This window comes from Cuculus canorus, chromosome Z (genome assembly GCF_017976375.1).
Source record: "Cuculus canorus isolate bCucCan1 chromosome Z, bCucCan1.pri, whole genome shotgun sequence".
NCBI classification, from domain to species: domain Eukaryota; kingdom Metazoa; phylum Chordata; class Aves; order Cuculiformes; family Cuculidae; genus Cuculus; species Cuculus canorus.
This window is the reverse complement of record NC_071441.1, coordinates 40,145,340-40,167,045: the sequence shown is the minus strand read 5'-3', so window position 1 is coordinate 40,167,045 and position 21,706 is coordinate 40,145,340. Positions and strand designations below refer to the sequence as shown.

Below are 21,706 nucleotides of genomic sequence, written 5' to 3'. Positions count from 1 at the left end.
TGAATTCTATATAATAATCAACTGCAAACACACTGAGACAAGATGCTTAAAGATTTTTTAATTAATTCATTACCTGTGCACAAGAGAAGTAACTACCAATAAAACCTCAAAAGATATACAGTATTTTTTACATGATGGTTAAATGTAGGTAGATTATCACATGACCATGAATGAAAGTAATGTTTCCAATTACAAATCAGAATACATTAGAATCTCAATGTAACAAGCCAAAAAGCCTTAGAAGCAGTTCCAGAGCACCAGGCAGTGCCCCTCTAATTTGCACAGATAAAGGTAATTTACAGTTAATCTTTGTGAATATTTAGACAATGTTACAATGCAAGTTTCTGTACTGTTAGATGTAAAGAGATAACTAGAACAGTAATTCTAGTATATTTTAACTGAACTTGCTTAGGCATTTTTTGTTGAGATAGTTACCAAAGATGCGGGAAGGGCACATGTCTTATAGCTTCTTTTTTTTATCCCCTGGCTTTTTTGCGCTACTTGCAATCTCATTCTACTGCAATGTGTAAATCTCAAGAAATGAGCTGTCTCCATGGTACATATTGTGTTTATACAAATTAAAGCAAAAAATGGTAATTACTTAAGTGGTATAAATCTTACAGCATTTTGCTAGCAAAAAAAAAAAAATAGATGCCAAAATCACAACAAGCAGTATTGGTACCCACAAACTGCATCTTCACTTGTTTCCTTTTTATTTGTATTCTACATAAATTACTACTGAAGGCTAATGTTTAAGCATTAAATGAAGTGGACAGTTGCAGGTCAGACAAAACCTGTTCACTCAACTGTGAAAGCTGATAGTTTAAAAAAAAAAAATAAAAAAAAATCACAAATAATGCATAACAAAAGAAGTGAGATGCATGCAGAGTGAAAATGCATTGATTCCCACTGCTTGAAGAAAACTACTGCACTCCACCTTAAAATGCATCAGACTGATTTTAGTTATAACAAGACAATCCCAAGAGTCAGAATGAAATAAAGCAAATATTTTAAAGATTTAAGAGCTGTTATCAAAAATAAATTACATATTTTCAAGTTAAAGAAACACTGCTATGAAGGCTGAGAGCCAAGCAGCCTTTCAATAGCTGCATTGATGTCTCCTCCTGTTGCTATTAGCGCTTGTAAGTTTGCTTCACGGTTCAGGAATCCCATTGCGCTCAGCTGCTCCAGTTGTTGCTGAAATCGAACTTCTGGATTTTGCAACTGCTAAGAACAAAATTTCAAGCTATAAAAGCATAGCATAATGCATATTTAGCAAAGTACAGGATTTAAATACAGTTGGTTTTGCACCACTCCCCGTCTTTACTAATTTCCGACTACAATTTTGTCAAGATACTAAAATTATGCTATGACATAAATTAAATTCACAATTGAATTGTTTTTTAACAAGCCAGAGCAGCTTCAAATTTTTAAAAGTATCTACACTTACATGACATTCTTGAAGTACAGGAAAAGCTTGTGGCTTATAAAAAATTATTAAAATTAAATAGGATAAACTTATGTCCCACAAACAGTTTTGTAAAAATACACACGTTTTTTACTTTAATGAAACAGAGTTCAACCTACTGATGTAGAACAGCGAGGGTTCTGATGCCACTGTCAGCACAGAACGTCACAGGTGGTTTTTTTTCCTTGATATAAAGATCATGTCCTTTTTAATGCTCCAAGTATTTGTTGACTAAAATACCAAATTTCTAATAGTTAGCAAGCTTTGGCTGAAGGCAAACTAACAGCAGTGCTTCATGGGACCATCCTCACACAAAGTCAAGGCAAAATTCTGCATCATTTTAGTGGTATAATCTTCAGTTCAGCGGCATTTTTGAATTAGAAAAATTAAAAGAAAATAACACACTGGCATAATACTAAGAAGCCACTTTTTTTTTTAAATCAGTGAGTTGATTTAGATACTAATACAAAATTTGCACAGCTACTGCTCATTTTTCTTTTGTTCTAATTAAACTATTTCATACATTAAGAAATTAATACCAGTATTTAAAGTCTGTGTAAGGTTCCAAACCAATACAATGTAAATACATAACTTGAAATGCAAGAACTAGCTCCCCCACTTGCTTCCCCCAAGAAAAATTAAACATAATACTGACTCAGAAGCGTCAGATTCAACAGCATAAGCTAAAATGTATGAGAGTATGGTTTCCTACAGCAACACTCACCAACAGTTCCTTGTGGTTGGATAACAAGAGAAAATGTCTGTCAGATGAGCAAGCTGAACTAACACGCTGTGGCAACAGAGCAGGAAAAAGCAGGACAGCCCATTCCACCAGTAGTCTGCCATTACACTGAGTAAGTACCATGTTGTAAGGGTGCTGTTTCACACAGCGCAACTGAGAGTTAACAGCACATCTCCTTTAAAACCAGTCTTGCTCACACCCTACAACTACGCACAAAGCTGTTCCTTCTGCCTGACTTCTGGAGTTCTCTGGAAACCCTCACTCCCACTCAGAATGTTAATACAATGCACTGCGGTCTGGACATGCAGGATATCAGCAAAGGCATACAACAAATTCAGGCTCCAAGTAACCAGAGTGTGGCTGTTCTGAAGTGTGGGACAGAGGCTTAGTCACAGCTAGAGAGTATCAGCCAGCAACACAAACAAAAGGCACAGAGGTAGTGTTGATGAATACGCTTAAGTTTTTCTCTTGCCTAAGCTCACACTTCACGTGCCAGTGAACATTACGACCTCAATCTGCCTTAATCTTTCCAAGCATTTCAGATATTTAAGGGTATGAAATGAGTGTAAAAAAATCAACTGTTTATAGAACACCTTTACTCAAATTTTATGTTTTCCCACCACTTACTTGCACAGCTGCTACCACTTTCTACTCTCCTTTGGTAAGATGCACCCAGGGAGCAATCCCCTGAACTACTCGCCTCCTTTCTAGGGGCTTATAATGAAAAAATAAGTAAGAATTAAAGAAGGCTAGTGATATACTTTACCTGAGCATTTGCACCAGCAAGGGCCTGCAACATCTGCTGGACAAACTGCTGATGACCAGGTTCAGCAGTTTCTGCTAGACTTGGGTTTTCACTGGGAACAGAACTAGGTGCAGTGGACCCTGCGGGAGATCCAGTACTTCCCAATCCGCCTAAGCCAGGACTGAATCTGCATAGATGACAGAAAAAGAAATACATCACTTAAATAATAAATACAAACTTGTCTCTTCTCATTTATTTAATTACCGAGAAAAATTCTGTCAAGGAGGGGAATGACAATTTGAACAAAGTACTAAGACAAAGACCAGAGTCATCACTGTTTAGAAATGCACAGCAGTCAAAAACATGACAAATATAAAAAAAAGCTTAATTAAACTAAAAAAGGCATATGGAGGAGTCTTTCATAAAAGCTGGGTATATCTCTGCATGTAAGAATGACCAACATAGATAACTTCTGTCTTGTGTTAAATCTGTAAGACTGATTCTTACCCCGGTATAAGCCCAGGTGCTTCTGTTGCTAGTGTCTGCAAGCCCTGCTGAATCTGTAGCAAAGCCTGCATTGCTCTAGGGTTTGACATAGCTGATAACGTATCAGGATTCTGCATCTAAGAAAAGAAAAGAAACTCTCAATCGTACACAGATGTTCAAAGTTAATCTTTATCTCCAGATGTTTTATACATAATTTCAGAACTTGTTTTACAACTTTATATTTCAATGTTTACACTAAATCCTTCAAGCATTTTTTTTCTTTTTTCAAGAAAATTTTCACTGGAGGTGATCAATGAACTCTCTAGATGTGGACAGTGCCTTTAAAATGGTAAGTACACATGGAAAAGTATTTTTCAATACCTCTTCCAACAGACTTCATCATCTTTCAAAAGCATAGTTCAACATCATTTTAGAACTAGTTTCCTACATTGTGCTATTGGTAAGCAACAAGAGTGAACACAATGAAACTTGACCAATAGACACCTAAGAAAACCTCATACAAAACATTACTTTTTCCTAACTAAATCCAGATGACAGCAGTTTGAGCATGACTATTTGTGCACATCTTTGTATCTGTCATGCCCTTGCAGCTTACAGAAAGGCAACAAATACACTGCAAAACATACTAGTAAGCAAATGTATAACATTCAGGGGCTCTCATTCTAGTACAACTTCAATCAAAAACTGGCTTTCACATTCACAGATAATTTAAAATACAAATGCTTTTATTTCTGCAATTAAATGTCCAGAAACCTATTACAGATACAAAATCAAAACTAATGGCTTACACTCACTTATGCTTAAGGATGTCACAAGTAAGTAACATTTCAGTCACAAGTGACAAGAGTCTTGGTAGCCAGATCTACTTCATATAGCAGACAGGCTCATTAACCTTAGCAGCCTTCACTTGGCAGCTAAACCAAATTCCTTCTGCTGCAAAAACATGTTTGATTCACACAGAAAAGCACAAATTAAGATCAAACTTCCTCTTTTGCATAGCAAAACAGCAGAACAGACACGAAGAACTCTGGTCCAGAATACAGGTGCAAAATAAGACTTAAGCACAGGAAGTTGTTAATATTCTCGACTCATTTCTTGGAATTTTATCTTTGTGAGAGCTTAAATAGATAACAGACAATAACTAAATACATAACTGACAAAGTTTACCCAAATCTTAAAAAGGAAAATATTTTTGGTTCTCCAAATAAAGCTGCTGCAATTACTTCAAGAAAATATTTAAATCACTACTTAACTACCTGATAAGTGGAGTTGTTTTACAGAAATGGTGGCCCAACAATTCTCAGAGTACTCGGGTGACCTGGATCTTGCTGTATTAATGTTATTAACTCCAGCTATTAAGTAGCAGCAATTCTTGTTAAGACTTGCATAAAAGCTGCAGATGGAGTAGCTCACAGGTTCCTAGTTCTGCTGGGCAAATGCCCTTTGTTGCAGAAGATGCCTTCCATTATGCAGAGGAACACTGCATGGTTTCTGTCACCCAAACTCATAATATAAATGCCAGCAGATAAGCACACAAGCATAAGCTGCAATATTATCAACATTCTGAAAATACTTAAGATATTTCTCCACTCTACCTGCTAATGCTGCTAATCATCTGACCTAAAATAGTGAATACAACAAAGAACTAGAAGTGCAGATAAACATCAAAGTGATATTGACAGGAAGAGATACTCAAAGATAACAGAAGTTATTCCTACTGTGCCTTCATTACACGCATTAATCACAATTTATTCACAGATTTCAAAATATACATGTAGTACTAGCTCGTTAGATGCTACTCAGTCATCACAAAGCAGTGGCATTACAAAACACTACAGCCATTCATAAGGCTTAAACAATTTAAACAATTCCTTCTGAACACTGAATTTGCTGCTGTAATTAATGAACATGTTTATTTTACTCAAAGCTGCTTGTTTGCAATCAGATCTTCGCACATACATTCTGGTACTGCCTAACAACAGGACTCATCCACTGAAGTATATTTTCAACTCTTAAAAAGAAAGAAAAGTCTTGCTTGCTCCTATTTAAGGAGGAGCTGACACACAGTGACAGCTGATGTCAAGTATATACCTGGGCTGCAAATACAATGTTGTTAAGAGAGGAAGACAGTGGTAGGGTAACATTCACAGGCAAAAAACTTCAGAAGACACTTTTTTTTTTAATTAACTAATGACTTGGGTCTTTCAAGGCACACTGTAAGATCACTTTTCCCAAATACTTAAGGCAGGTTTTACGAGGTACACCTAAAGCATACTGAAACCTTTTTCTAGTAGCAGGGAAAAGTACTAATCTTTATTTAATTTGCAAAACAGATCACATTTCAACTAGCTGTTCTCTGGCTGGTGCACAGTAAGAACAATTATTCCTCCTAAGGAAAGAAGCAAGAGCAAATCTAAGTGGTTGTGCTAGCTATAGACAAAAATATTCACTGCAAGTCAGGTTTACTGTGGGAGCAACACTAAGTATATGGAAGATTAATTGGGACTAAGATAAAGCATGAAGCTGATACCAAGCATATCAGAATAAACATGATTAAAAGACCAGGTGTTCAGAACAAGACGCAGAGGATAATGATCTTGAGTGTGTGAGAAAGCCAGGCTGGGAAAACCCGCCTGGGAATGAGTGGAGTGGGGATGGGAGTGAAGGCAGTCACAAGTGTGTGGGTGTGAAAGAGACAATACAGAATACTTTGTTTGTCATCTTAGTTTGTAAACTGAAGAGCTGTATAAATCTGCTTGAAAAAGCAAAGCCAGTGTACTTTCTTAATTTGACTTCTGTATGCTGTGCAGATTAAAAGAATATACTTAGAGAAAACTGAGAGGTCTGTATCTCCTTCATTGCCACAGCTTACCTTATGAAAAAGATGGAGATATTAAGCAAGAATCTGTAACCAAGGGACAGTCTAAGCTGGTATTTAAAGCTAACTGAAGAAAGAACCAGTTTATCTAAAATACTACTCATTGACATGTAAACATTCATAACAGACAGTATCTCATCTTACTTGCTGAAGGAAAGTAGGAAGTTGTTGTCTCATTTGTTCCTGAAGTTGAGGATTTCCCGCAAATAAAGGATTATTCAACATCATCTAGGGGACAAAAATATTAAACTTCAAAGATCAAGCAGTAAAAACCACAGAGGATTTTAAGACAACCAAGTACACTGTAGTATTCTAGGAGAATAACCTCACAGGATAATAATCTGCTTTGGCCAAAACTTGTTATAACAAAGGTTATAAAATCCTTTCTTTGTCTTTTAAGTGAGAAGCATCTGCCAATTAATTCAAGATAATCTCATTTATACTGGAAGACAATCCTTTTCTTCTCAGCCTCCTCTACAGAGCTAACTCAGAGATTTCCTACAAACACCACCTGTAGTCAGAGATATTTTCCAAGTATTTAATACAGAAAAGATAACTTTTTATAATCAGTTCAGGATTTGACATTGGATACTAGTGCTTTAAGGAAAATCTGAAAGCGCTTCTCAGATACCGCTCATAAGACAGCATCTACATTTTTACAGTGAGCACAGGTCACAAAAGAGAAGTTAAAACCAGAACAAACACCTAGAGAAGGCATCAGCTTCCCTGCCTTCACTTCTCTCCTCCCAAACTAGTCGGGGTACTTATTTACTGGCAGACCTACTTTAATTTACAACCAAAGCATTTGTGTTGTCTACCTGGTTCTTATGCTGGGTCACAAGTTTAGCGCCATATAAAACATACTCAAACTTAGAAGCTATTTCGGAATTACACCTAGCATGACTTCCGACTAGAAATCAACAAAGGTCACTCCAGCAAGTTGTTAAACGTAGGTAAGTAATAATTCCAGTGAGCTACGCGTTAACATTAAAAACTAGGCCATTCACAAAAACAGTTGTTGAGATATCGGCACAAGTGAGAATTTAACTGTATCATAAACTAAACTCTTCCTTTTTCTTTTCAATTCAATGCACACAATATATTACTACACCAAATGCATTTACCTGTACTGCAAGATCAGGATTCTGGCTTAATGACTGCATCATGCTTCTCATATAGGGTGCAGACAACATATTCTGCATAAGTTGTGGATTTTCTGTTATCTGCTGTAGTAAGCTCTGCATTCCTGGTGTGTTGAACATACCAGCTTAAAAAAAGTAAAAAGCCAAGAATGTTTAGTAAACATTCTATCATCAGATGAATTAGACTACCTAAAATCAGGATATAACCACTTGGTTTCTTGAAGTTTTAGTCCTTGGTATACACCTCAATACTGTTCTGCTTACCGAGGTGCCTCTATACTACAAGTTAAGACATGGGCTGTAACGAATAAGCAATCCCACTAAGGATGTACATTACTATCCGTTTTCACATTTCCCTCCAAACAGGAGGAATACTATCATTCATCTAGTAACAAGCTACCTTTGTTACTTTAAGGCAATATACAAGTACTATCATCACTCTTAGTTTAGTTTTCATGTTTGTTTTTCTACAGAGGACTTTGATACTAGTCAAATATTCTACAAAAGTAAATAGCAATAAAAACTTTGAATCAAAATATCTTTCCAATGAAAGAACAATTTCAGCAAACTCCCAAGTACAAGCAAATACATGTATTTGCAATAACAAACACACCTCCTAGTCCAGGTCCCACACTAGGTGCAGCTGAGTTTTGTCCGGTACTGCCAGAGGTGGTATTTCCAGTGCTACCATTGCTACCACTCTCACCACTGGTGCTGGTATTTGTTGTGGAATTCTGTGAGCTAGAATGAGGAGCCCAGGGATTTGGTAGAGGATCTCTATTTTCAGTACGAGATGGCTGACTGTCACCTCCTGTTGATGCACTGCTTACTAAAGAAGCAAATGGATTACCTCCAAACTAGAGAGGAAGGAAAGCAAACATATATCATCTACTAAAGCCAAATGGTTTTAAGTCTGCTATAAATAGCAAGTTACTTTTCCAAAATGACACATGAAGACAGATGTTGATGACTGTGGATCGTGTATACTCACCAATCTACAGTAATTCATTGTAAATATTCTGAAAATATTCCAAAATTGAAACATACTAACACCTCCAAAAAAATGAAATTAACATTTTTTTTGAAAGCAGTATTGTTATTACACTGCTATTTCAATCACAGTAAGATTATATCTTGCATACTGGTTTCCAACTTCAAAGCCTTTTTTCTTCCAATCATAGGTTCCAAGTTACTAAAGGCAGCCTTGAAAAAAATTCATGGACCTCAAAATTTTAAGGCAAAGAACTAAAAGAATTCAAATTTAAGTAATACAAAAAGTCATTCATTTTAAAATATCTTCTCAAGCACAAAAAGCAGTATGTGTATTTCTTCAAACTTACAAGAGCACAGAATGTTTAAAGATCTTTTCTCTAAAAAGTAAGAGGCCACAGAGTGACTTCAAGCTTCAACAAATGTTTTCTCAAGTACACATTGTGAAATTTACATTACTTACGCATTTCTATTTTTAAAAATATTTACTTTCAGCAACACCAGCAATATTTTCTCACCTGTTCTTGTGCAGCATTCAACATTGGCTCCTGAATATCTGTGTACATACGTCGCAAGGCATTGTATCCACCCGGTATACTTTCCAGGTTGCTCAAGGCTCGGTCTTGATTTCGCATCATTTCCTGCATCATTGCAGGGTTTCTAGCAAGTTCTAGTGTCTAGGGAAGTGGAACATTTAATCTGCATTGATAAGACATCCATTCTAAAGTGAAAACTTAATCTGGCAATTTTTCAGTTACCACTCTCTAAATGCAGTCTGAAATTACATTTAAAGCCAAATCAAGAATGTCAGCTTAGTGGGAGTCAACTGAATTGGATATTTAGCCAGCGTTCTACCACCACTATGCTGGCTGGGTCAAGAAGCACTGGCTAAACAGAAGAAAAGCCTTGAAGAAACTTATTTTCTTTATTCATCTTTTCAACATAATATACTCCTGCCATTTCTAACACTGTCACAGCAAGCAGCCTATAATATGAACTTTAAAATAAATAACTACATTTTCAAAAGTATCCATCTGCAGGTTCTACCTTACATGTCATCCAATTTTAAAAGCACTCAGGAAGCACCCACAGCTAGAAAATGAAAATGTGAAGAATTTGGAGCATGGCTACTTTTGGTAAACTCATCGTTGGCTAGGCAACAGAGGGTTTCCACCACACACAGAGATATCCAACTCTACCTCAGAGGACATGAACACACAGTCTTTAATGTTCTTCAAAACTATGCCACAGATTTTCTGAATTATCAGTCTATTTCAGACACTAATCACTAGAAATATAAATATCAACTGCTTACAGAGAAAACATAAAAGTTTGCTGACAAGCCTAAATACTTCAAGAATGCTTAAGTACTCATAAGCATGTCCTATTCCTGCTCTGTTGTTCACAGTTACAATATAAACAAAGGTCACAAACTTATAGAGATCCTTCTACATACCTGTCTCATTATATCTGGATTATTCAGCATGTGACTGATTTCTGGATTTCTTTGTATCAGTTGCTGCATTTGAGGGTTAGCCATAATTAACTGCCTCATCAGGTCAGGATTTGAAAGCATGCTCTGAACAAATGGATTTTCCATTATCTGAACCATCATTTCTGGATTGGACATAAGTTGCCGTTGCATCTGACTCTGCAACTCTGAAAAGTTTGCTGTATTTAAGCCCAGGCTGCTCAGACCTGCCAAACCTCCAAGGCCACCTTTAAGAGGATGAAAAAAATAATTGAACTTCCAGCTCCTACTCTGCTTCTAAACACACCCAAGTTCTTTCTAAATACAAAATACTTGAACACACCCCACACTTCTAAATAATGAAAACAAATGGAAAATTAATCTTTGCAAGGCTGTTAAGGAGTTATCCAGCAAGAGTTTGCTTCTTCAAATGACAAGACATATAACTAAAAATAAAAAAATGCATGTGAAACATAGTTTGCTGCAATTCTAACAGCTTATCTTCTCATTTTCCACAGCTAATATACAAGAGATGTTTGAGTTTTGGGGCCTTAGGTTTTCCTCCACAACCATGCCCTACAACCCTCTCCAATACATTTATAATAACCATTTATCTGTCACCTCACAATTAGACTATAACAAAGTGAGATCTCCCAATACGACTCATATGCTCTATTCCAACTAAGAGTGGAGCTCTTCTTACCAATGCACCAATAACTAATCATGCTTTGAATTCCCCACCTTTGCTGAGTCCAATCAAAAAAACTGCAGAAGGGATTGGTCAGTTTGAAGAACTGTTTATACTTAAGAAAGTAATTGCTTGCTATGGCTAGTTTTTCCAACTCTACCTATTCCCCACCCCCAAAAAACAATCAGATGAAAAAGACCGAATCAGAACCCCCACTATAGATATGGAAATAGATAGTATTTTTAACATTAGACTGCAACCTCTCTATTAATGAAAAAGAGGACTGGTAACGCTAATAGACTTGGAACCTGAGAAATACTGAATTGTAAGACTGGCAGTAATTTTGTTACTTCTGTTCCAGATCTTGGCTTCATGTGACAGGTCCAATATCATGAATACTCTCCTTGCAGCAATTCAGATGCACTTTTAAGGAGCACAAGGACAATGGAAGAAGTTTCATTACCCATAGTGCCAGAATATAAAATCAGTGGCACCTTACTACTGCAAATAAAATTAAGGAAACAACCTTCTTCTGATACTTGCTGATCCGAAACCTTATACAACCAATACCACAGATATTTATAATCAGTTTTTTTGGTGGTATGTTTGCTTGGATTTTTTTTAAAGTTCTGTCTAGATTACAATAAAGCTTCAGGAAAAATTGCCTTAATCCAAGAGATGATACCCACCATGCCACCTAACAAATACTCTTACCCAAGCCAAAAGGGTTACTATTTGTTGAAGCTGGTGTTGAGGTACTGCTGCTTGATGTTGATGTGGTAGCAGTACTCCCAGCAGTGGTTGCTTGTTGAGCTGGGTGGTCTTGTGATCTAAATAAGCAAGTTTAAAAGGTGCAGGTTAATTTAAATAATGCTATTAAATACAGGAATAGTATTGTACTTGAGAATTTTAATTTACATTTTGATTCTTCTCATACTCCTGAGAGGTAAACAGAAGTTCATTCATCAGCAAGGTTACCTGTTTTGTGTTTTGATAACCAGGTGAACAGTGAGTCCATCATAAATTCCATGCTGAGTCAAAGTATCCTGATCCTTTAAAATTTTTCCAGCAAATATCAACACAAGCTGATCGGTGTGCGACTTGAAACGCTTAGAGATTTCTTCCTTGAACTAAACAAAAAAGTCAGTGTTATGCATTTGTGTAACTGAATACTGAACTATAAATTTTTTTTAAGGATTACAGACATGCTATTTGTTCACATTTAATCACAGAATCACTAGATTGGAAAAGACGTCCAGGATCATCGAGTCCAACCATTCCTATCAACCACTAAACCATGCCCCTGAGCATCTCATCCACCTGTCTTTTAAATACCTCCAAGGAAGGTGACTCTACCACCTCCATGGGCAGCCTGTTTCAGTGCCCAATGACCTTTTCTGATGCCCAGCGTGAACCTCCCCTGGCACAGCTTGAGGCCATTCCCCCTTGTCTAGTCCCCTGACACTTGGGAAAAGAGGCCAGCTCCCTCTTCTCTACAACCTCCTTTCAGGTAGTTTTAGAGAGTAATAAAGTGCCCCCTTATCCTCCTCAAAGCTAAACAACCTCAGTTCCCTCAGCCACTCCTCGTAAGACTTGTTCTCCAGCCCCCTCACCAGCTTCGTTGCTCTTCTCTGGACACGCTCCAGAGCCTCAACATCCTCCTTGTAGCGAGGGGCCAAGAACTGAATACAGTATTCACGATGCGGTCTAACCAGTGCCAAGTACAGGGGGAGAATTACTTCCCTGGACCTCCTGGTCACACCATTTCTGATACAAGCCAGGATGCCATTGGCCTTCTTGGCCACCTGGGCACACTGCTGACTCATGTTCAGATGGCTGTCAACCATGTAATACCAATGTATGACATTTCCGCACTTGTATTGCACAATCTATAAATACAGTATTACATTTTCTCAACTTTTTTTTTTGTCCTTAGGAAGAAGGGAAATAGTTACTTCTTTTCTGTAAAATAAAAATCAGAAGAGTTTCACATCTATCTCACTAGTCAACACCAGCAATAATAAAAATCTGATTCCACTCAAAGACTGCTGTGGCTTCAATCAGGCATACATCCATGACAATAAGGATATATTAGTATATATACGACATACATAAAAATGTAAAATTTCAGGCTTGACATCAGGAAAAAATTTTTCATGGAAAGGGTCATTGGGCACTGAAATAGGCTGCCCAGGGAGGTGGTTGAGTCACCTTCCCTGGACGTGTTTAAGGGTGGACGAAGTGCTGAGGGGCATGGTTTAGGGAGTGTTAGGAATAGTTGGACTCGATGACCCAGTGGGTCCCTTCCAACCTAGTGATTCTATGATTCTATGAATATATATATATACACACACATTTGCCACTGAAGCCACCCACTGTTGAAAGACTGATGATGCAATGTCACAAGTACAATAAATCTGTCTAAATTTTTGCTGGAACTGAACAGAGAAGCATCCTCTCTTCTTAGACGCATTTTTGCTGCCTTCCATGTGTAAAAACTGACATCCCTTTTCACACAGGCGGCTCTGCTTTCTCATTCAACTTGTGTCACAGCTACATGAAATGTGTTTGCAGCCCAGGGCATGGTGAAGAGCCACATTCTTCAGCTGACCAGGAAATCATACACTCATGAAAACAACTGACCGTGGAAGCCCACTGTGTACCTTCTTGCCTTCCTGATCACTAACAACCAGGTTATGCTTTCACCAGGTTACAACTAAGATTTACCATCTCTAGAAAAATGCAGCCACTGAGAGCAAAAACAAAAAAAAAAAAAAAAAAAAGAAAAAAAAGAATGGAAAAAATACTTAGAAAGGAAAACAACAAAAAAATACTAAGGAATGACTTATTAAAAGAAAGCCAGCTAAATTTATTCAACAAGACTAGTCAGTAGGCTAAGTGTTTTTAAAATTATCTGAGAAGTTCACCATACTTAACATTTTAGAATTGACTACCTTAAAAATATCCCAGACATCCAAGGAAATTCTTACTGCAGATAGGAAAATAAAATATTAATCTTGCCATTAGTTAGTAATAATTACATTTTACAATAGGCAGGACTAGAACTTTAACTTACTGTATTATACTTTGAAGGCGAGTCTCAAGAGTTTACATTACAGGAAAATTTTAAAAAATATATCAAAAAAGACATCAAAAAAGAAAGAGTGAGAGAAAACAGAGGCACAACATCTCCATGTTTCGGTAGGGTTGCTCTTGGTTATTAGTTAAGTCTGCTCACACAGACTTACTTTCACTTCTGGGGGAAACAACTTTTAATTCAGCCTTTACATTGTCAATACTTTGACTTACAAATATTCCAGAACACCACACAGTCCACTGCTTCTCAAAGTGGGTTACCTGAATTATTTCTGATGTGTTTATCTAGTCTGTTCGCTGAGGTACCCAGTTACTTTTCCGGAGGAACCTATTCCATTGTTTCACTACCCTATTTCTTTGTTGTCCTGCACAAAATTTACAACACAGACTGTTGTTCTGCTTAGAATAAAGGGTTTGCTGTAAGGCTAATCTTTCTTGGAAGGCTGTTTTCTAATCCAATCATTCCCCCGCCATTCTTTGGATTTTCAAATCCAATCGCATCGTTTTGCTCAAAACTGCCCAAAATATTCCACACCAGTTCTTATCTATACTTAGTGGAACAACAGGATAAACACCATTTCCTGCAAGTTATATTCCTATTTATAAGAAAAAGTGAGAAAGCTATGTGAGAAAATATTCGTAATGGTATTGACACTTAACAGCTATAAACTCTAGACACTCTTCTGCAGATACTGTTCAGGCAGTTGCTTCCAATTCTGCATTCTTCTGGTTAATTGTTCTTAATATGCATTCCAAAGTAACAGTGGAAACACTCACGACTTGGTACAAAGTTAATGTATTAAGAATAAAGAATTACCATACCATGCCAAATAACTGAGTAATGCAATTTACCCAAACTCATTTATTATAATATTTTCTATCTACAATTAATTAATACAAACAATATTCATAGAATCACAGAATATCAAGTTAGAAAAGACCTGTAAGGACTACCCAGTTCAATACTCTGCTCCTTGCAGGGCTATCTAAAACTAAACTATATGACTAAAAGTGTCATCCAGACAATCCCTGAACTCTGACTGGCTTGATGCCATGACCACTTCCCTGGAGAGCCTGTTGCATTGACCAACAAACGCTCTCAGCAAAGAGCGTCTTCCTAACATCCAATCTGAAGCTCTCCTAAAGCAGCTTCATTTCATTGCACCTCGTGGCCTATCGCTGGTCACCAGAGAGCGATCAGCACCTCTTCCTCCACTGCCCTCCTTGAGAAAGTTGTAGACTGCAATGAGGCCACTCCTCAGTCTTCTCTAATTTGAACAAGCCAAGTGACCTCAGATGCCCTCAGAAGTCTTACTCTCGAGGGCTTTCACCATTTCAGTTGCCCTCCCCTGGGCACACTCTAACAGTCTGATACCTTTCTTCAAATTACAAACCAAGCCTTGTCACACATTTCTAGAAGCTGCTATTCACCCATATGGTCAACGACACATTTGGCCTGTGCCTGAGAGCCTTGTCTGTGGCACTGGTTTCAACTGGAGGGGGAGGAGTAAGCACAGCTCCTCTCCCTCACATGGCTGTGTGGGCTCGCTGTCCTCAGTGGGCTGCTATGGAGGAGGAGGTGGAAGAGAGACGGACAGGAGGCACAGCAGCAAGCATTGCCTCCACTAACTGACCTGGAGCCCCCACAGCTTCCTGAAGGTGTTTCTGCACACTTATAGCAAGACCACCCCTCACACGCTAAAAAGAACGGACTTGCCTTATAAATAATGATACCAAAAATGCTGGCAAATAAAACACTTGAGACTTGTTTTGGAGTTTTAGAAAGCAAGCACCCTTCATCAGGCCTGGGCAACATGTGGGAGTGATCTCCATCAATCACGTGCAATGAGACAAAGGCTGGTTACAGAATAGATTTTCCACTTACACACATATGTATAAATTTCCCCAGAAACCTTATGCATATTCTATTACTTTCCAAGGTCTAATTCTAATATTATTACGAAACTTCACAACAGTCAAAACTCTTGCTAATTTGGAGCAGGCTTCAGCACTTTGCTTGACCTTGCCTTTCAGATTAGAAAGGATTCCAAACGCAGGTGACTATAGAAGAACATCTGTTCAACACAGATCATGCCTCACACAAGGCATTATCATCTCCAAAATGGACTACATCTAGGGAAGAAACTGTCTAGAAAAAAAACCATACTTGCAGATAAAGAAAACATGCTATCAGAAGGACATACCATGTAACTTTCAAAAACCACAACAGCTTAAACAAAACTTAACTCCACCCTACCCTAAATCAAAATATTCCACTTTTTATATCAATAGAATCATAGAATAGTTTGGGTTGGAAGGGACCTTAAAGACCATCCAGTTCCAATCCCCTGCCATAGGCAGGGACACCTTCCACTCCATCAGGCTGCCCAAAGCCCCATCCAACCCGGCCTTGAACACCTCCAGGGATGGGGCAGCCACAACTTCCCTGGGCAACCTGTGCCAGTGCCTCACCACTCTCATAGTGAAGAAATTCTTCCTTATGTCTAGTCTAAATCTTCCCCTCTTCAGTTTATAGTCATTGCCTCTAGTCCTATCACTCCAAGCCTTTGTAAATAGTTCCTCCCCAGCTTTCTTGTAGCCCCTTCAGGTACTGGAAGGTCACTATAAGGTCTTCTCAGAGCCTTCTCTTCTCCAGGCTAAACAATCCCAACTCTCTCAGCCTATCAGAGGCTCTCAGAACTTGCAAGGCCATTCCTGCCAAGCAAGGGGAAAATACAGAAGTTTCTTTAAAGTCAGAGAGCAAAAGGACAAGAGAAATGACTGATAATTGCATTCTTACTCACAAAGACCTTATCTGTGTGGGTTTTGTAGGACTCCCCAATGCCCTTACCAGTAAGAAATAATTTGGGGAACAAGACGCTATAGCTCTAGGGTAATGGGGAAGACAGCATAAACAGTGAAAACGAGTACCTCCTTTTTTTTTTTCCTAAACAGAACTATAAACATCAATCTAGCATGTATCACCCCAGAGCCTCAAATTAAACATACACAATCAACAGCAAAGGAAATACAGGAAATCAGATTACTATGAGAATTAACACATATTAAGGCAGTTGTAATTAAATAAACTTAGGTATTGCTTCAATCTCCAGTTTGTAAAACAGAACTAAATAACCCTCTAAGTAAGTTACAATTAAAATACTTTGACACCTGGGAAAACTAAAAGCAGAAGTTCAGTGTCACTGGCTAAAACTGATGAGCATTTCTGTCCAGTTCTCCTTCTGCAATGACACTTCCTTTCTATTATTTCACTGCAAGCAATGGTTTCAGCTGATTTCTTTACCTGTTCTAAAATGTAATTCTTAATTCACTGTGATAATATTAGGCATTGTGATATTACAAAGGTGTTCACTTATATCTGAGCACAGAAAAAGACTCAAAGTTGTAAAAATACTGTTTCACCATACCTATCACCTGTCATATTGAAGGATACAAGTGCATTGTACTCCTTTAACTAAATATGAAAAAAAAACCCCATAAACTTACGTTACTTTTAGACATTAGACTAATCAGTGGAGAAAAACCCAATGGGAATTAGACTGAAACCCAAGATTAACAACTAGAGACATGCTTTCCCTAGGAATAAAAGGAGGAAGTATTCTTAATGAGAGTAAATTGAAGGTCACAGCCTCCTCAAAGCTTGGCAATTTGTAGATTTGACATGAATTAGAGCAAATTAAAGGTTAGTCTTGTGAAAGTGACTTGCCCACCTTACCGTTTTACCTCAAGTTAACTTGTTTCTATCAACTTTTTTTTTTGTCTTTAAAGGACAGGAATGGTGTAATTTTGGACATGAAGAACATGCACTTTTTTTTAGCAACACATCATAAACCCTTGCTTACACTCTCCATGCCAAATATTCTCACCATCACACAACTTAAAAAAAAACTCAGCCCAATACTCCACTAACAAAACTCAGCTTTTTTAGTTCCACATTAAAACACAACAAGGCCCCATAAAGCAACATACTGCACCTGTCCAACCTGTGCTTCTGAAGTTATTTGCAAGGTACAAGTGGACACTGTGGTGCTGATACCCAGTGCTGAACAAATGCATACACATACCTGAGATAGTTTAAGTATATATTTTGGCATTGAACAAAACAAACATCTGAATATACATGAAATAGAACAGCTGAATAAAATGGAGATTGTTTTGCACTGTCATTTTGCAGAGCAGAGCCATATTTAAACATTAACCTATTAACACCTGACCACATGACAGTCAGCCTAGGAAGGGCCTGGTAAAAAGTTATTTCAGGCAAAGTAAATATCTTAACATGCAAATTGTCCTTTCACATGTTACTACCATATAAAGACTCAAAAGCTTTTGCTTACTCACTCAGACATCAAAAGCAGCAACTGTAATAAAATAACTATTTATTCACATGACAAGGTGCTGTGGAAAAGGAATAAAAAGTGAAAAAAAATAAGTGAAAAACATTCCCAAATGCCCTCAATCTTGGCTTAATAATACATATTTAAATTACAGTAAGTCTGAGAGAGGCTCAGGGAATTAACGTCCAATTCCCACTGAAAAGTAACAGAAAACAGGCCCCTAAAAACTGCAACTGCTTTGAAAATACTAAGCTACAACTTTTATCTAGCTGACAATAAAAAAGCAAAGTTGCTTTTTTCAAAACTCTGTTTTGAACACAGTAGTGGGTGACACGGAAGCAAATGTTTGTATCTAGAGGACTGAACGGCTATTCACATTCCCAGCAGTCTCTCAAACAGTTCTCCTACACAAAGATTTTTCACATCACGTTACCTTGTTCAGCACTGCTGTTTTAAAACACAGCCATGAGCACTTAAACTTCCAACTGTCATTCCTAGTAATGTACACAGGTAAGCATATTAGCTGGACCCTAGTCTTTCTTAGACCCACTCCGTGCAGTTTCAACAGTGGCTACCTTTGATAAGCTCCACCTTTCTTTTACACAATAGAATAGCTGGCTACAGGTCTTCTTCACCCAAGAAGCAAGGAAGCAAACACACTCATGGCAACACAACTGCTGTGGTGTCCTTTCCCGAGAAATCATATCGGTAATCTTATAACTATGAATTAAAGTGAGTCAGTGAAAACAGGGTTTGATTGCACAATCCCTGGACACTATACAGGAAGGATGACAAGAACTTGTGTTCTGAAGTAGGATTTTGCCCATAGCCCATGGTTTGCAGTAGCAAAAGTATAGCTAGAAAGCCCACACAAAATTAGGCTTCTTTTATGCTCTCGCCAATGACACATGCTAATTTCATAACAGAATTATTTCCTCAAATATATGCAACCAAAACAACTCACAAAAACCTCATCTCAAGGAGCAAATGTCAACTCACTACGTCATAATACAGAAACATACAACTGTTATGTTTTTTTCTTACCACCTGAAAATACAGCAGGTGTTGCTGGATCCACCTATGGCAACAGAACAAATCACCTGCTGATCCCAGATGCACCTGAACAGATGTTCAACTTGGTTTGTATTGAAGAATGACCTACTTTAAGACTGGCTGTAGAAACATCATATCTACCACTGTTGCTTACTATTAACAATGGCTCACTATTATAGTTTAAGAGAAACAGCCACTATTAGCCACACTACAGGGACAGTGCATTTTTTAGTGCTACCTGTGGCATCACCTGAGACTCCAAGCAAATGGTCAGCCCATGGAAGCAATCTTACTTCACAAGACTCAAGATATTAACTGTAGATCTAATTTTTTAACAGCAGCTCCAAGAGAGACAACATTCAGAGTTTAAGATATCTGTGGCAAACAAAACATGCAAACAAAACAAAAACTCATGTTCTTGCTAGGTTGTATAACATTCAGGGTTTTTTTAAGATAATTGCTTATTTGGAAACCTGGCAGCCCCACTGGCATTCACATTTGAAACAACCTTGTTGAAGTCAAATAAATTCTAAAATTCATATCTTAATTACATCTGTTTATTATTCCTGAAGGACCCAAACTAATGGCAGACTGCTTTTCAGGACAAACACAATACTCAGGTTAGATCCTGCATATGAATCCCTCTTCAAAAATAAAGCAAACCAAAACCCCAAAAGCCTGCAAAGACTTTTAAAAAAATTGCATTGATGCCTTGCACAAATCTATAGAAAACAGAAAAGTGAAAAGCACCCCTTTCAGACTGAGATTGCTGGGAAAGCAGTGGACAACATTAAAAAGCAAACAGTCATTGTACCTTTGGGAGAAATGCCTAGATCAGGCTTGCAGAGAGCATAGCTGTATTATATAGTCTCACCTCTCTCCAGCTGGAGACAAGACCTCAATGAAACTTGTCTGGGATACTTATAAGCCAAATGCGGACATAAACTGTAAATCTAAACCAGACCACAACGTAAAAACTCAAAAAGAAATATCAGCATTTTCTCTCTTCAAAGCAATTAGGTGGAGCAGTAAGGAGTCTAACATTCTAGCCAAGATGCTGGCACTAACCTATTACACTTGGAAGCATCAACTTGGAGTTACATCATCCTTTGTAACTCCCTCTGATAACCACACAACATCCTTCAGCTCATTCTGAAGGAATGGATTTCAAGCTCCGTATCTAGACATGAGTGGCACACTCACGTGTGCAATGGTTTTTTTGGTAAGATTTGCAGTTACCATCCACACACACACACACAAAAAAGTGAAGTCACACTAAGTTGCCTCACTCAGAGACGTTTCAGGAAGAGCAGCAGACTAATAGTACATAAAATTAAGCAAGCTCTGAAGCTCCTTTGGGAACTTGACTTCCTGGAGTATTTTGGCATAGAAGGTCTACATGCCTCACAAGCAGGAGACCTTAGCTTAGCTTAGAAAGCCTCGCATTTACACTTTGATTAACATCTTTTCTGTGATATGGAGCTTTCCGGTCTAAATAAATGCAGTTCTAGTCAATACCTGCATAGAAAAACTTTCAAAGGAACCAGAACAGTTGCAGAAAATAGTGTCGAGGATTTAGTAGATGTCACTGCTTCTACTGAGCCACAGGAAATATGGGGCACAGACTTTCAGAAAAACACAAAGAAGACCCTAATAATTCAGAGTTGTCTGACACTATGTGCTTCCCTAAAAACAAGATAACTTTGCATAACCTCCTCAACGTTTTTGAAGACAGTTTTAGATCAAGATAACCACTAGCAATACAGCACTGCAAAGCAACTGTCTGCATACTTTTTTCTACAGTCATGTCAGCCACCCTGCCTCCTACCTGCAGGCTGAGTCAGGCCGGCAGGACAGCTCACAGTCAAAGAAACATCTAAATCCACTTCCTGGGCTGGCTCTGATTTGGGTTGCATGGGACTTTAAAGATCATACAGTCCCACCCCCCGCCCCCGCCATGGGCACGAACACCTCCCACTAGATCAGACTACCTAAGGCCCCATCCAGCCTGGCCTTGAACACTTCCAGGGAGGCGGCAACCTGTGCCAGTGCCTGACCACCCTCAATATGAAGGATTTCTTCCTCATGTCTAACCGCCCGGAGCCGTCCGGGCGAGCAGGAGCTGCCTGGTCACCGGGAAGGGCTCTGGATGCGGAAAGCGGGGTCCCGGGCCCTGCCCTCGGCTTGGCTACTCCCGCCTCACCTGCCGGATGCTGCTGCTTTCGGACACTGCGAACTCCTCCTTCTCTTTGGGAGTTTTCACTGTGACTTTGATGATTCGCGGTTCTTCAGCGCCGGAGCCCCGGCTGGAAGAATCCGGGGGTCCGCGACCCCCTGACGGACCCTCTGCGCTCTCCGACATGGCGAGAGGGCGAGAGAGAGAGAGAGCGAGAGAGAAGGAGGAAGGGAAAGAAGGAGGGAGAGAGAGAAAGAGAGAGAGGGAGGGAGGGAGGGAGAGGGGAAAGGAAGAGGAGGCGAAGAGAGTCCCGGGCGGCTGCCGATAGCTCCCGCCGCACCCGCTTCCGCGGCGGCGGCCGGAAACAGCCTGGCTGGGGCGCGGCGCGCAGT

General features: G+C 38.7%; 1 protein-coding gene across 3 annotated transcripts; it reads right to left on the bottom strand.

The window, feature by feature from the left end:
- Positions 1–43: 43 nt before the first annotated feature.
- Positions 44–21,678, bottom strand: UBQLN1 (ubiquilin 1). Of its 3 annotated transcripts, none has more exons than XM_054055509.1 (11): positions 21,342–21,678; positions 11,610–11,761; positions 11,346–11,461; positions 9,929–10,191; positions 8,991–9,149; positions 8,096–8,339; positions 7,465–7,607; positions 6,485–6,568; positions 3,463–3,578; positions 2,977–3,142; positions 44–1,246 (listed from the first exon to the last, which is right to left on the bottom strand). In XM_054055509.1, the coding sequence occupies exons 1-11, from the start codon at positions 21,498–21,500 to the stop codon at positions 1,154–1,156; spliced, it is 1,695 nt and encodes a 564-aa protein (XP_053911484.1). In that variant the 5' UTR covers positions 21,501–21,678; the 3' UTR covers positions 44–1,153. The 3 variants fall into 3 exon arrangements, with proteins under 3 accessions (XP_053911484.1, XP_053911483.1, XP_053911482.1); XM_054055508.1 differs by having other exon boundaries at positions 44–1,224; XM_054055507.1 differs by having other exon boundaries at positions 44–1,227; positions 21,342–21,677.
- Between the last annotated feature and the right edge of the window lie 28 nt (positions 21,679–21,706).

Coding starts and splice junctions, on each gene's coding strand:
- UBQLN1 (XM_054055507.1), bottom strand. CDS start 21,500: ATGTCGGAGAGCGCAGAGGGTCCGTCAGGGGGTCGCGGACCCCCGGAT. Junction 11,462..11,609: donor GTTATCAAAACACAAAACAG/GTAACCTTGCTG, acceptor TTGCTTATTTAG/ATCACAAGACCACCCAGCTC. Junction 3,143..3,462: donor GCACCTGGGCTTATACCGGG/GTAAGAATCAGT, acceptor TCATCTATGCAG/ATTCAGTCCTGGCTTAGGCG.